At 46.4% G+C, this 16,807-nt stretch overlaps 1 protein-coding gene across 1 annotated transcript in view; it reads right to left on the bottom strand.

The window, feature by feature from the left end:
* The window catches only part of CDH13 (cadherin 13), a 1,467,366-nt gene that overhangs the window by 1,123,749 nt on the left and 326,810 nt on the right, over positions 1–16,807 (bottom strand). The window contains exon 3 of the mRNA XM_051847323.2: positions 1,084–1,158. Coding sequence (XP_051703283.1) covers positions 1,084–1,125 — 42 coding nt within the window. The 5' untranslated portion in view covers positions 1,126–1,158. The remainder of the gene's footprint in view (positions 1–1,083; positions 1,159–16,807) is intronic.

The raw sequence follows: 16,807 nt of genomic DNA, 5'->3' as shown, positions 1-16,807 counted from the left end.
AGGTGGTATTTGGAGTCAGCACGTTTCTCAGGGGGCGCTCTTGGGACCAACACTTGTAGAAGGTAGGGGAAGAAGTGGACAGAGGGGGAAGCTGGGCTCTGATACAAGCTTAAGAGCCTCCTGGCCCCCCTTCAGAGTGCCTCAGGGGCTAGAACAGCCTGCCTATCAGCCTTCCTGCTTTGGCCCAGAAAACTGGACCTTTGTGCCCTGTGTTCCTATTCCTATTGCTACTGAAACATATTACAGGAGCTCAGAGGATGAAGGTCAGAAGTACAAAATGGAGCACCTGGGCCAACAGGACTACAGCCTCTGCTCCCATCACATCTGTTCTGCCTGTGCCTCTTCTGCCTTGCCCTTCCCTCGTCATCCTCGTGAGGACGCTAGGCTGCCTTACCTCCAAGAACCTGGCTTCATCACATCTGTAAAGAACCTCTGCCATGTAAAGCACTGCACTTCCAGGTTCCCAGGATTAGCATGTGGGCATCATGGGAGACCAGCACTCGGCCTGCCAATCACTCACTGTCCGTGGGTGCTGAGCATGAAGGTTGACCTCTGGCTGCATATCTTAGGCTGTAGTTCCTTCCTAAAGAGGGACCTGGGGGCCACGTTCATGTACATCACAACCCTAGAAACGTCAGGTTCAACCCAGCCCAGACTATCCCTGCCTTTGGTCTAGACTTGCATTTTCCGAGCTTTGAATCCCAGCTCTGAGCTCCACCCCAGACTCCACTGCTGAGTGTGCTGCATCCTCCCTGTCCTATGAATCACAAGACTCCGATTTTATATTTATGACCAACTGGTTAAACGGCTCTGAGTGTCTGACCACAGCTCAGTTGTCCATTCCTGCAATAATCATCTGTCCCTTTGTATTCAGAAAGCAGCACAGACTAGGAACTGTGAAGACCGCTTTTGGCACTGAGCAGTTGTGTTTGGGGGGACAGCTCTCCCGTTGCTGTGAATGTGTTACACTGAAGCATATTTCCACCCATCTGCAGCCATGCCTTATTGCAGGTAACTGTGAACAAAACAAGCAATACCACCGCAAAGGAGCTGCTGCCGCTTCATATACAGCCCCTCAGTTACCTGTGCTAAGGCCAGAGGTTCCTCTTCTTGAGTTCCTTCCATACTCGCCAAGCAGCAACTACCACCTGGAGACACCTGGGAGATTTAAGAAACCAAGTAAGAAAAAGCTGATAGGCCCACTTTAAAAAGCACCAAGGCCCGAGAAGCCCCTCTTCTTTGATCCTGCCTTCTGTGTGACTCCCTTTCTATGTGGTGCGTCTTGCAGAGTAAATGAGAAACATCACTCTGTCCCTTAGAGTGGACACGTGTTATGGTTTTGCCTGCCTTTTGTGCCTTTCGTTGGAGGAGAACTAACTCATTGCTCTGCAGGGACTCTAGCAGAGACCTCATCGCTGTACTTCCTTGCTGGTGGGTGTTGAACCCAGGAGTCTCAAAGCTCTTGTTAGAGCCACCCACTCACTCAATATCTATCCCCTCTCTCTTTTTCTCCTCTCCCTCTCTGCCCCATCTATCCCTCCTCCTCTTCTTCCTCTCTATCTCCTTCTCTCCCCATATATCCCTCTCCCTTCTCCTCTCCCTTTTCCTCTCTTTTCTCTCTCTGTCTCCATCCCTACCTCTTCCCCTTTGCCTTTTTTCTCTTTACCCCCTCTGCCCCTTTACATTTCTAAGCTACCCAGACCAGAGTCTGGGTTGCTGGCTGTCTTCTCAGGAGACAGAGAGAATCAGAGCTCTGAATTCTTCACTGAACCCCTGGATCCAATCATGCCCAAAGATAGAACTGCATCTTTCTAGTATATCAGCCAAGGCAGGTTTCTGTAAACATAAGTGATTTTTAATAGTTTCTACCAAACAACATTGAAACTATCATCTTGCCTCTTTTGTTTCACTCTCTAGATGTTTCTTAGTGGCCTCAAATGCAACATGCTGGGAAATTTAAATTGCCTATGCCCATTTCTGCTAATATCGCTGTCTTTTCCCCCAAATATCTCCATTTTCCACATTCCTAGCCCCTGGAACCCCTGCCTATGCTAGAATCTCTCTTTCCTTCAAGACACCAACTCTCCAGTTGCGTTCCCTTTGTCAGGCGTGGATGGCTCTCCCAAAAGCACAGCAGGAGTCTCCCCGAAGGCCCCTTTCCAGACTCTGATTCCACCAGGCCCCCCTATCTGTCAAAGAAGTCAGTGGTCCCATGAGGTACAGACAGGCTCCCAATGTCCCTGCATGACCTCTGAAGTGGGGTGCAGTACACACAGGCCAGACTAGGACTCAGCCTTAGCTCTGCTCCTTGGCTGTGTGACTCTGATAAAATCATTAGCCTCTCTAACCCAGTACTCTCACTAATTTCTATAATTTAAAATTTTTATTTATTTATTTTTGAAACAAGAAGTGAGAAACAAACACAGCTGCCATAGATGGTTCACTCTCTAAATGCCTGCAACACCTGAGGCCAGGTTAGGCTGAAGCAGGGGTCCAGGAACTCCAGCTAGGTCTCCCGGATGGGTGGCAGGGACCCAACTACCTGAGCCATCACTGCTGCTCCCCGGGGTGCACGTCAGTAGGAAGCTAGGCTCAGGAGTGGAGCCAGGCACTCTGATAGTGGGTGTGGGTGTGCCAAGTGGCATCTTAACCACTGTGCCCAATGCCTGCCTGTCTTCGTTTGTAAAAGTGAGAGAGAACAATACCCACCTTGTGCAGGGGGGGTGAGAAATAAACCGAGATGCCCATCAACTGTTGACTGAATAAGGAAAGTATGGTATATATATGCTATGGAATACTACTCAAACATTAAAAAAATTATGAAATCCTAACTTTTGCAATAAAATGGATGAAACCGGAAACCATTATGCTTAGAAAAATAAGCCAATCCAAAGAAGACAAATATCATATTTTTCTCTAACATATGGCAGTTAATATAGAACACAAAAGAATGCATACCCATGTAACTGACATCTTGTGATAGGATTGTTGTTTTTAGCCCTTGTTTACACTCCTGTGGAACTGTGGTCTTCCTACTTTTTACTTGTTGAATATTATGGTTAGTGACAAATTAAGCCTCTGATTATAGAGGAGCTTGAAATTATTTCTGTGCAAAAATTAAAGACAAAGAAATGAAGGAAGGAGAGGGGGTTGAAGGAGGGAGACAGAGGGAAGTATGGTTATCTTTTCAGAATGGTATCTATGAAATACATGATATCTGTTTTCTTTATATTAACACAAAAAATTTGAAAACAAAGAAATGTATTGTTTCAGAGTTCTGGAGCCCACACATTGAGGTCAAGTGCCAGCAGGGCTGATTGCTGCCGAGGGCTGCGTGAGAAGCCGCCCCTGCCCTCTCCCCGTTCTGGCTGGGTCACCGGTGATCTCTGGCATTCCTTGGCTGGCAGATGCTCAGGCTGAGCTGTGCCTTCATCTTCATACCATACCCCAAAATGCATGTGTGTGAACCCAAATTTTCCCTTTTCACAAGGATGTCAGCCCTAGCATAAGAGGGCCCATTTTAGAGACCTCATTTTAACTTGAACACTTCTGTGAAGAACTTATCTCTGTAAACATCACACTCTGAGATCCAAGGGGTTATGACTTCAACATATAAATTTAGGGGGCACAGTCTAATTCATCACATTCTGACTTCTAGCACCTCAAAAACTCAGAACTTCCCACATGCAATATAAACTTACTCTAACACAGCATTCCCAAAATTCTGAACCATCCCATTGTCAACTCTAAATCTAAAATCTCATCAAAAATCATCTAGAACCAGTTTGGTGCTGCAGTTAAAATGTTGCCTGGGGCACCCATATCCCATATTGAAGTGCTTAGATCAAGTCGTGGCTGCACTCTCAATTCCTTCCTAATCATGCACACCCTGGAAACCACAGGTGATAGTTCTAGTGCCTGAGTCTGTCACCCACGTAGGAGACCCAGGTGGGGTTCCAGTCTCCATGCTTTGAGCTGGCTCAGTCCCAGCTATTATAAGAATTTGGGGAGGGATGGCGCCGCGGCTCAATAGGCTAATCCTCCGCCTTGCGGCGCCAGCACACCAGGTTCTAGTCCCAGTCGGGGTGCCAAATTCTTTCCCGGTTGCCCCTCTTCCATGCCAGCTCTCTGCTGTGGCCAGGGAGTGCAGTGGAGGATGGCCCAAGTGCTTGGGCCCTGCACCCCATGGGAGACCAGGAGAAGCACCTGGCTCCTGCCTTCGGATCAGCGTGGTGTGCTGCAGCGTGCTGGCCGCGGTGGCCATTGGAGGGTGAACCAACGGCAAAGGAAGACCTTTCTCTCTGTTTCTCTCTCTCACTGTCCACTCTGCCTGTCAAAATAAAATTAAAAAAAAAAAAATCTGGGGAGTAACCCAGTAGATGAGAGATATCTCTCTGCTCCCCACCTCCCTGTGCCTTTCAGATAAAATAAACAGATAAACAAATGAAACTAAGATAAAACAAAAATCAAGTATGAGTGAGAAAGGATATGACTCATCCTGGGGAAAATTTTTCTCCATCTGTGAACCTGGGAAGGCAGACAAGTTATTGGCTTCCGAAATCCAGTGAAAGGAGAGGGACAGGACAGAGCAGATGGAGTGACCAAGGCAAGAGTCCAATTTTCTGTGGGGCCTAGATACCCTGACATCGCCTTTGTCAGGGCCTTCCCATAAGTGGTTTCTTAATGGGCACCCCATCCCTACTTGGTGTACCCAAGTTCATGGGCCTGTTTCTTGTGGGCTACATTACAAGTCAAAGCTTCTCATAATGGCAGTAGGAATCTGGATAATCGAACACTCAGAATCTGCTGAATATGGTTCTTGAAACCCTGTAAGTAGCTTCTCATTCCCTCCTTGCTTGTATCTTTCTATGTGGGAAAAACTAGCAAAATAAATCCAAAATGTTTCTTATTTCTGGCCAGATGAGGCTCAAATGTGCAATGCAATATTCCCATTGCATATAAATTCACTGGGGAACTTCCTGTGAGTGGCTTTGAGCACGCTGGTCTCCCCAGGTTGCTGACGGCCCTGATAGTCATTGTCTTAGTGCCATGGGAGGACAAAAAGCCTTGAAGATCAATGACTTTCAAGGATCAGAGAATGCAAGTCTTTTACTCCAGTTGGATAATGCACTTAGGATTTTAATCAACCCTAACGTGTAGATTTTATACATTATTCAAGACCTCCTCGAGCCCCACATAGATCCTTCTGTTGACAAACACACTGTTAGAAGCGTGGGTTGCCTCACTGCAGTCCCAAGACCCTGTTGTTATGCAAGGCAGCAGCTCCCAGAAGAGCTGAAGTCAACACCTATTTGTGTTCAAGCCATATCTTTGGAAATTGGACATTTTCTGTTCTGAAGAAAACTCCCCAAGTTGCTCCACGTGCTTCGGCGTTAATACCAGCTTCAATGTTAGGTTGACTTCCATGGTGATCCAGAAGGAGTAGCAGGGACAAAGCAGAGGAAACTGCTCTGGGCGGGTGGGAGGGAATGCCCGAGGGGCCCATTGCACTCACTGCTCTGTAGGAAAGAGCTCTGTGAAACAGGAACAAGTCAGAAGTCCCCATTTCTGCCTTCAGCAGTGCCCCCAAATGAGCTGTGATTGACACCTGGCTCTCAGGATCTTTCAGGCCTTGGAGTAAGGGGGAGTTTAAGTTACAAAATCTATCGACTGCAGTGTGGTGTAGTGGGTAAAGCTGCTGCCTCCAGTGCTGACATCCATGTGGTACCGGGTTTGAGTCCTGGATGCTCCACTTCCGATCCGGCTCTCTGCTATGGCCTGGGAAAGCAGCAGAAGATGGTCCAAGTCCTTAGGCTCCAGCACCCACATGGAAGACCCGGAAGAAGCTCCTGGCTCCTGGCTTGGATCCGCACAGTTCTGGCCGTTGCAGCCAATTGTGGAGTGAACCAGCGAACGGAAGACCTCTTTCTCTCTGTGTATAACTCTGACTTTCAAGTAAATAAATAAATCTTTAAAAAAAAAAATCTATCGACCAAGGACCAACTATGCAAATTGCAAGGGGATTAGATTAAGGATCCAAGCTCTGGTAGATCTCAGGGTTTCATTCAACCCATTAATACTTTTATAGCCAAGGTAAAAATCACTTCTCTCCACCTCATTTTCTTTATGTGTTAACACAGGGAAGCAGTTACACTCAGTTTGGGGACTGTACTGCACACTGGTAGAGGACATGATCAATCAATGCAGAGCTCAGGGCCCAAGAAGTCTTGGGGAAACACCTCGGATCATGCCCCAGCCAGGAGCAATAACAGCGGCAATTTCAGTAGTCATGCTTCTAAGACTCTCCAGCAAGCACTTTGCAGAAGCTATGATTATCCCGACAGTCACAACACATACGAGGAAGCAGCTCATGTGTATCAGTGCAGATCCTATCCTAAGCTTTTCACACGAAAACTCAAACACTATGGGTACTGTATAGACTGTATAGACGGGTACTGCAGAGACTCCAAGAGGTGAAGCCTCAAGCACAAAGACACAGAGCATCAGACCAGAGCGGAGTCCAGGCCTGTCCGGCACCAGAGTCATGAGTCATATTATAGAAATAGGGGACCTGTCACCGAGCTTCTCTACATCTCAGCTTTCACTGGAAGGGACAATTCCTGGTTCAGAGGTGATTTGGGGAATCCAACTGGGCTTCGAATTTAAAAGAGCCACTTTGCACACAGAAAGATCTGACTAAGAAGTTAGGATTTGTTGTTGAACTCACCACAAGGCTGTCATGTGCTTACCAGGAACCCTGTAACTCTGCAGCTGAGAAACTCGCAGAAGTTACTAGGAGCAGTCCACCCTGCAGAGAGGAAGAAAAGAAGCAAACTATGCAACAGATAAAGGGTTAATAACCAGAATCTACAAAGAGATCAAGAAACTCCACAAAAACAAAACCAACAACCCAATTAAGAGATGGGCCAAGGACCTCAATAGACATTTTTCAAAAGAGGAAATCCAAATGGCCAACAGGCACATGAAAAAATGTTCAAGGTCATTAGCAATCAGAGAAATGCAAATCAAAACCACAATGAGGTTCCACCTCACCCCAGTTAGAATGGCTCACATACAGAAATCTACCAACAACAGATGCTGGCGAGGATGTGGGGAAAAAGGGACACTAACCCACTGTTGGTGGGAATGCAAACTGGTCAAGCCACTATGGAAATCAGTCTGGAGATTCCTCAGAAACCTGAAGATAACCCTACCGTTCGACCCAGCCATCCCACTCCTTGGAATTTACCCAAAGGAATTTAAATTGGCAAACAAAAAAGCGGTCTGCAGCCTAATGTTTATTGCAGCTCAATTCACAATAGCTAAGACCTGGAACCAACCTAAATGCCCATCAACGGTAGACTGGATAAAGAAATTATGGGATATGTACTCTTTAGAATACTATACTGCAGTAAGAAACAACGAAATCCAGTCATTTGCAACAAAATGGAGGAATCTGGAACACATCATGCTGAGTGAAATAAGCCAGTCCCAAAGGGACAAATACCATATGTTCTCCCTGATCGGTGACAACTGACTGAACACCAAAAAGGAAACTTGTTGAAGTGAAAGGGACACTATGGGAAACGGTGACTTGATCAGCATAGCCCTGACTGTTAATGAACAACTTAATACATTATCCCTCTTAGTAGTTTTTTTGTCTGTTCTACTTAATATGACTGATTTAATTCTGTAATTAATACACAGTTATTCTTAAGTGTTGAAATTTAACTGAAATGTGATCCCTGTTAAACATAAGAGTAGGAATAAGAGAGGGAAGAGATATATAATTTGGGACATGCTCAAGCTGACTTGCCCCAAATGGTAGAGTTAGAAACATACCAGGGGACTCCAATTTAATCCCATCAAGGTGGCATGTACCAATGCCATCTCACTAGTCCAAGTGATCAATTTCAGTTCGCAATTGATCATAATGAAAGGACTAAGAGTCAAAGGGAGCACATAAGCAAGTCTAGTACCTGCTAACACTAACCGATAGAATAAATAAAGGGGAGAGTGATCCAACATGGGAAGTGAGATACTCAGCAGACTCATAGAATGGCAGATGCCCTAAATAGCACTCTGGCCTCAGAATCAGCCCTAAAGGCATTCAGATCTGGCTGAAAAGCCCATGAGAGTATTTCAGGCATGGAAAGCCAAGACACTCTGGCAAAAGATCTCTGTGAGTGAGATCTCAGTGAAAAGAACAGGTCTTCAAAGAAGGAGGTACCTTTCTCTGAAGGGAGGAGAGAACCTCCACTTTGACTATGACCTTGTCTAAACAAGATAAGAGTCGGAGAACTCAAGGGGCTTCCATAGCCTTGGAAACTCATGACTGGAGCATAGGGAGATTACTGATGCCATAGACAGGAGTGTCAATTGGTAAAGTCAACAACAGGAGTCACTGTGCACTTACTCCTCATGTAGGATCTCTGTCCTTAATGTGCTGTGCATTGAGATTTAATGCTATAACGAGTACTCAAATAATATATTTCACTTTGTGTTTCTATGGGGGTGCAAACTGTTGAAATCTTTACTTAATGCATACTAAACTGATCCTCTGTAAAAAAAAAAAAAAAAAGAAAAGAAAAGAATAGAAACTATCAACTCCCAACTTGACTCTCACTGGGATTAAACATGACAATAGGTCTGATCTGATTTCATCATCATTAAAAAAAATCATCTATTATTTTTCACTTTATGTTTCTGTGTGGGAGCAAACTGTTGAAATCCTTACTTAATGTATACTAAGCTGATCTTCTGTATATTAAGATAATCGAAAATGAATCTTGATGTGAATGGAAGGGGAGAGGGAGTGGGAAAGGGGAGGGTTGTGGGTGGGAGGGACGGTATGGGGGGGAAGCCATAGTAATCCATTATTCGTACTTTGGAAACGTATATTCATTAAATAAAAGTTAAAAAAAAATATATAAAATTAAAAAAAAAAAAAGACAAGAACATTTTATAATGATAAAAAAAAAAAAATACAAAACAAACCCACATCCTAGAAAAGTAACTGGTTCTCTGGCCATCCCAGAAGGAAAGCATGGTAGGAAGAACGGACGTGCAAAGACAGCCAGGTGAGGTCCCTGCGACCATGTCATCTTACACAGCAAATCTCAAATGTGATCAAGTTTAAATATCTCGAGATGGGGCATTATCCTGGGTTTTTGGGTCTGGCCCAATGTCATCACAAGGATCATTGCAAGACGGGGGCAGGGGGATTAGAGAGAGAAGGAGGTATGATGAGAGAAACAGAGAAAATGTGAGAGAGATTAGAAGTTGTTATAGAAGTTGCTTTGAAGATGAGGAAAGGGCATGTGAACCAAGAAATGCAGGAGTCCTTTGGAAGATGGAAAAGGCAAGGGACCCAGTCCTGCCACGCCGTTCTTACTTATGTAGAATACACGCATGCTATCCTAAGTCATTAAGTCTACAGCAGTTGGCTACAGCAGCAATAGGAAACTAACACCCAGTGTCTCTCGCAGAACTCAGCTGACTTAAAACCAAACTCCAGCCAGCACAGGGAGAAAGGAAGGATGGATCTTTTTGATGTACCACTGTGAGACATCGTTGTACAGCTGAGCCTTAATACAGGTTCTGTTTTGTTCAAATTTTGTGGTTAAACATTCAGACCGAAAAGAGACACGGCCCCGTTCAGAAAAGAATGTCAGCATCTTGCATGTGCAGAAAGCCAGACTGTAAAACAGGATGAAATGGAATCTCTTTGTAAAATGGAACGTGACAGACACACATACAGGGTTATTATTATCAATATGAATTTTTAAACTCAGAAGTGAGTCCCTAAAAGTGGCAGGCTATAGAGAGCTCCACCACCCTCCCATCTTTGGGAACAGAAGGAGCAGCGAGGAGCTGGCAGCCAGGGCAGAGAAGAGACCCAGCCTTCCTAAGAACTGGGAATAGCTGGATTGTCTCGGACCTGGTCACATTGGACAATGAAGCGTGAGTCACTGAACAAATGTGCAACAGAGAAAAACCGCAAAATAGGCCTAGAGACAGCATGCTAATAGTCAGGCAAATAAGGGTAGAGGGTCATTTGAATATTCATGAACCTGTACTTGGGAGCTCCGGATGAATACAGAAATGGTCCCGTTGGTGGTCACACACTCCATGGGGAGGAGAATCCTACCTAAGGAGGTGGAGAGAGAAGTGGAGCAGAGCCATCCTGCTGCCCAGGACTCCCGGGACATTGGCCTGGGTCTTTGCATGCTGGTCCACACAACGTGGTGTCCTTCTCCATCTGTCAGTCACACTACACTGCAATTGGTCTTCCCTTGCCACAGAAAGTTTCTGCTTTCAGAGCTAGGAAAAGGGAGAGCGAGAGAATGCTAATATGCCTAAAGCATCTTCCACGTGCCAGGCCTGAGCGCTGTGCTCTGTGCGTATTTCATCACATCCTCAAGACCACCTACGCATGGGGATATAATCATCCCGTTTTCCAGGTGAGGAAACCGAGGCTCAGGGATACTACTTACTGCTTATGTCAGAAAACTAGTAAATGACAGAGCTGAGATTTGAACAGTTATTCTGTGTAACATCAAAACCTGCATCTCTTCTCCATCACACAGGGCCACCAGGATTCACTCCAGACAAGGGTACCGATGAGATACATATAAGCCATCAACACTGTTTAGGCTGAAATGCAGTATTTGTAGAGAGATGAAGCAAGCCACACAGGGGGTGGGTGTCCCAGGGTCAGCATGGGCTGGGTGTGTTGCAGCTCCTGGCATGTATGTGAACACGCACACACACACACACACACACACACACATGGCCAGACATTTTTTTAAAAGATTTATGGGGACACACACACACACACACACAAAGAAAAAGGAAGAGAGATCTTCCACCTACTGATTCAGTCCCCAAATGGCTACAATAGCTGGGGCTGGGCCAAGCTGATACCAGGAGCCAGGAGGTTCATCCAGGTCTCCCCTGTGGTTGCAGGTACTCAAAGACTTGGGCCATCTTCCACTGCTTTGCCAGGCATATTATCAGGGAGCTGGATTGGAAGTGGAGCAGCCAGGAACTGAGTGGCTCTCATGTGGGATGCTGGCATCACAGGCAGCAGCTTAACCCATTATGCCACAATGCCATCCCATCCCCCCTGCCCCACCCCACGCTGACTTTGCACTGTGCTGGTGCAGGGATCAGCAGGAAACAAGGCCAACATGGCATCTGGCCTCCTGGGCCTGAAAGTCTACTTGAAGTAGATGGACAAATGGAATAACCAATAGAACTTTGACTGCTGGTGGCAGAAGGTGTGAAGGAAATAGACAGGGATGCAGAGGGTGAAGAGAAAGGAGCAAGAGCTCATTTAAGCCATCAGGAGAGAGGCCTGAAGGATGAGTGAGAAGGGGTGGAAGATGCCTCCAGCAAAGCTGTAGCGGGTAAGAAGGTCTCCAGACAGCAGTTGATATTCAGCCCACATGTGGGCGGCAATGGGTGTCAGGATCCAGCCATGGCAAAACAGGAGCCAGCCCCAAAGAAAGGAATGAGCAATAAGAATCCAGCAAGATTCCTGGCAACGGGCTGGGGTCTTGAGGCAAGAATATGTTCCTGGTAAGGGAGAAAGAGCAGGGCTGATCCAACACTGGTAGGAGTCTCACACAGACACTGCCTTCCATACTCTGCACAGATCCCCAGAACACTGGCTTCTCCTCCTCCTTCTCTGACGTAGATGTCACAGTCCTGCCCTCCTTTTCTATCACTATTTCCGTTACTGTGGACACAAAGGTACAAATCAACACACACTTGTTGTTACACAGGCTTCCATGGGTCTGCAGTGGCGCACATTTCGGCTAGCTCTTCTGTTCACGTCTCCCAGAACTGAAAACAAGTCAGCCAGGCTGTGTTTTCATCTGGAGACTGGTCTAGGCGAGGACTGCTCGTGAGCTCTTTCAGGGTGCAGGCAGAATGCACACCTTGTGGTGACAGGACGGTGGGTGGCCTCTGTTGGCTTGCTGGCTGTTTGTGGGCTATGCTTGGCAAGGAGAGATAGCTCTCAGGCCCTTACTCCTTCAACCTTCCATCAGCTGCTCATATTTCCAACCCCTGTGGTTTCAAGAAAGCTCCAATCCTGTTTGAGGGCCTGCATGATTAAGTTAGAGCCACCCAGATAATCTCCCTGGCTAACTTGAAGCTTTATGTCATCATCCTCAAGCAGAGGAGACTATACAAATAAGTAGAAGGTGTGTCCACCATGGGACGACCATCTAAGAATTCAATAACTTACAGTGACTGACAGCATTAACATCCTCATCCCCTGGCACCTTCCATGGACTAGGCATTGTGCTAGTGATTTAATGTACAACCAGAAAACAGTCCAATTGGTCTGACAACATCCTCATTTCTTAAGAGGATGATATAGGGATCAGGGAGGTTAGTAGCTTGGCACAGGACAAACGGCCATGGCAAAAATGCCACTTCTAAGTCCAGCCTGCCCTTTGGGCCCTGTGACACAGCTTATTGACCATGTACTTGCCCCAAGGTCTTGATCACTTCTAGTAGCTGGGCTCCAGAGGCCCCCACGGGGAGCCCTCTCACTTGCTAAAAGCCTTAGAGGAATATCCCAGAAGTGAGGCAAATAAGAGCTGGTTTAAGGGACCAGAAAGTGCCCATCCTATTAGGCTGTGCACACATCACAGGGATCCTGGTCACAGCACCAGGGCCAGAGCAGCCCACTCATTAGACCCCAGTCATGCAAAACAAGACCACTGGGGCCCCAGCCTGGCTCTCCCAGGACCAGAAGGCTCCAGCATGTCCAGCAAGGCCAAGAGGCCTCCAGAGTGTACAGAGTAGGCTCAAGGGCCAGCTGCTCTGCCGGACACACAGCTGATGGGGGTATCTGCCCTCAGCTCCAAGAAGACTATGCTGCCCTCTCCAGGCTGCCTGCCCAGTGTCCTGACCCCTCCCCCGTGACAGAGCCTGAAGCAGATGGCCCAGAGTCACTCCAGTGGAAATTAATGGAGTCAGACTATCCACACACTTCTTCTCAACCAAAGAGAAATATTTTCCACGAGTCAAACACCAGATGTATTTTGTTTATGGGGCAATTTAGCACTTGCAAGGGTTAGAAGACACTGAAATCAGGGGAGAGACACGCTTGCTTTCAGGCAGAGCCCACGCACCCCCAGCCGCCTGCCATGAAACTCGGGGCATCCTTCCTGAGACGGGCCTGCACTCCTAACTCAGCACTCCACACCTGCCAGGGAGAAAGCACGGCTTCAGCAAGTGCCTCCCGTCTTCTCTGCAGGGTTCTGCTTGATGCTGCTGTTGGAGATGGGAGGGGCTGGGAGAAGGAGAAACAGCAACACTAGAGGACTAAAAATGTTCTTTGGATTTAAATAATTGCCAGACATTTATTAAACCAGCCTTCACTGGCACCACATTTTTTTTTTTTTTGAGTCACAAAATTCTCTAAAGCAGTGTGGCTCTGGGTCCAAAGAGCAGCATCAAGGCAGGTTCTCAGGCCATGACCCAGAACCCTTGATTCCAGACCTGCAGGGATGGACCCAGCCGGCTGTACTCCAGCTCCCCTCCAGGAAGCTCTGATGCTCCATGGAGCCTCAGAACCACAGCTCCCAACAAACACCAGAGGTGAACTTACGGAAGGCTCATGAAAGGTTCACATAAGCAAGACAACATCTCCGTGTCTCAGTCCACTTATCTACAAGATGGATTAATAGTAGGACTCACCTCTCAATTTATTGCAAGAATTAATGAGGGAATTAAAGCATTTGAAACCAGAACTCGCACCGTGTACATCATCAGATGTTGTTGCTGTCATTGGTTTCATCATGATTATCTGCGTTTGAGATCAGCTATACTAACAGCTACGACAGCACTAACCCTCTACACTTAGTTATATGCTGGGCACTATACCAATAGTGACAAGCAAATGGATAATTGCCACATGACGATAGCAAGTGATTTTTACAGTAATCATGACTTTCATTCATTCATTCACTCATCTACTCATTACTCCAACAAATATTTCTGAGCCCTATTATGTTTCAGGTGCTGTTCGTGGCACAGCGATTCAGCAGAAAATAAAGCAGATACACAAATCAGAGCATTCATTCAAATCCAAACACAAAGCCTTGATTCCCACCCTGTGACACGTATACCCCAAAGCCCCGCTGCACGGTCTCATTACGTTGGGTTCCTCCTAGGCACCCCTGTTCAGGCTGCCACTCTCTGCTCAAGGCCTGCCAGTGCCCTTTCTCCTCCAACTCCTCCATCCTCAAACTAACACAAGTCTCTCTGTGCCCACAGTCCTGTCACTGAGAAGTGCGTCCCTCAGCCCTGTGTTCCCCTCTTGACAGAGGTCTCAGTGCAGCATTGCCTGGCCTCAGACAGCATCAGGATGGCTCTTTCTGTTTTATAAACACTAGTTTCACTAGTAGCCTGTGCTGCTAGGGTATCAAGGGCAGGGCACTTCAATCTGTTATCAGGTAGTCAGGGTAAAGAGACATTACTCTAACAACTCAGAGAATGAGGTGTGCATGTGAAGGGGAGGATTCTAGAACTTCCAGCCTCTCACTCACTCTCAGGGGTGACACGTTCCTGAGCCTGTTATCATGAATATCCAAATACCTACATAGACTCTCTGGGCTAACACTGTAAGTCTCACAAGTACATATAACTTAGGCCCTTCAGAATCTGTAAAATGGGGTGATGATTTTGCCTCTAGACACTCACTTACGCATGTACAGTGTAGAACTGGGGTTTGAGAAACCACAGCCTAGGAACAAAAACAGCCCATTGTCTGCTATTGTAAACAGAGTTTTGTTGGACCACAGCCACGTCCATTCTTACTTATCATCTCTGGGGGCTTCTGCACTACAGGGGCAGACTCAAGTGATTTTGAGAAAGATCATCTGGCCCACAAAATCTCAAAGTTTTGCTATCTAGCCCTTTGAGGAACAAGTTTGTCAATCTCTGGCATAAAAGACAGGGCTTATAGAACCTACATTAGAAGAAATTCAGTTTAGCCTTTTCACTGACCCGAACAATGAAGTTTATGGAACTAAAATAAAGTAACCAACCATTCCCTGTCCTATCCCCTCTGTAGACTATGTGAGCTGAGATCCCAGGAAAATATTTCAACTAATCAGACATAATTGTAACCGATTAATGTAACAATTTAATAACATTAATAAGTATGCTGCTCAATAAAGCTCAACATAACCTCATTCAACCTAAAGGTTTCCGAACCAAAGCGAAAAAGATTCCATTTTCCACCTGGCTGAGGCATAGTTACAGTTTGTGTTTACTCAGGAAACAGAGGCAAGGAGGTGAAGATGAAGACATCCCCACACTGTGTTGGGGTGCAGTAGCTGCAGCTCTGGGGCAAATGCTTCACTAGTACCTATCAGAGCTGCAAACATACCATATTTTTTTTAAAGATTTATTTATTTATTTGAAAGGTAGAATTAGAGAAGGAGAAGGAGAGGGAGAGGGAGAGGGAGAGGGAGAGGGAGAGACAGAGAGAGAAAGAGAGCTAGTGAGCTAGCTCTTGTCCTCTGGTTCACTCCTCAGATGGCTGCAACAGCCAGAGCTGGGCAGGTCTGAAGCTAGGAGCCAAGAACTCCTTCCAGGTCTCCCAGGTGGGTGCGGAGGCCCATGTACTTAGGCTTTCCCTCAGCATGCCAGCAGGCAGCTGGATCAGAAGTAGAGCAGCAGGACTCCAATGAGTGCCAATATGGGATACTGGCATCACAGGTGGCAGATTTGCCTGCTACGCCATAGCACTTACCCCCAAATACACCTTCTGACTGGGGGATTCTCCTTTCAGGAACTTACCCTATGGGTAAGCTCTCAAAAATGTTCAGTGTCATTCACCTATATGTGTTTATTTGCATCACTGTTCATAACAGTGAAAACTTGAGTGAGGGTGGAAGTTATCCAACAATAGAGATTGTATAAATAATGTTTGATATTTCCATACCGTGGAATACAGCACAACCCATATAAAGGAATAAACTAGGCCTGAGTCACCTCATGAGATAAAAAACGCTCTTGATCTAATGGAGACAATATAGAAGATTCCCTGAGCTATTAAGGTAAACAAAAGGTCATGATGTCTGTGGGTGTGTTTGAGAGGCCAATGATATAAATGAAGGATACATACACACACACACAAATCCTTGCACACATGTCAAGTTTAGACATTCTAAATACAGGAAACTGTAACAAGACACAGCCATAGATCCCCCAGAGGAAGACTGAGGGTCTGCCCTGAATTATGCACTCTCTCCTGACTTTATACCCTCTTGTTCTGTTTCACTTCAGTTCTTCTTACTATATGTATATTTTTGTTAGTTTAAATGAAAATGTTTTTTTATTTAAGAAAACAAGAAGGGGGACTCTGGATCAGACCGGGGTCCCGTGTGTGTGTGTGTGTGTGTGTGTGTGTGTGTGTGTTAGCGGCTGGTGCAAGACCTTGGCTGTTAGCCTGAATCACCTTCCCCAAACCCCCAGAAAGCAGCGATGGTGCCCAGAGCCGTCCAGCAGGCTGCAGCCAGCTGTCTAACTCGCCACTGTGTACGAGAAGCCATTGTTATTAAAAGAAAAGAAAAATCAATAATCCATCACAGCAAGGGCTTTGAAGTCAGCCTAGGAGGCTGGGTTCTGGCAATGCCCCAGTAGCTGTGAGCCCCCTAGAAGAGTGTCACGGAACGCTCGGAGCCTTCCTTCCTCGCCAGTGGGAGCGGGACCATACTGTGCCCACTCGTGGCAGACTTAGGACGGACGCACGTTCATTCAGCACATGCCCTGTGGC

The sequence above is a fragment of the Oryctolagus cuniculus genome, chromosome 18 (assembly GCF_964237555.1).
Source record: "Oryctolagus cuniculus chromosome 18, mOryCun1.1, whole genome shotgun sequence".
Lineage (NCBI taxonomy): Eukaryota > Metazoa > Chordata > Mammalia > Lagomorpha > Leporidae > Oryctolagus > Oryctolagus cuniculus.
This window is presented reverse-complemented; position numbering and strand designations above follow the sequence as displayed.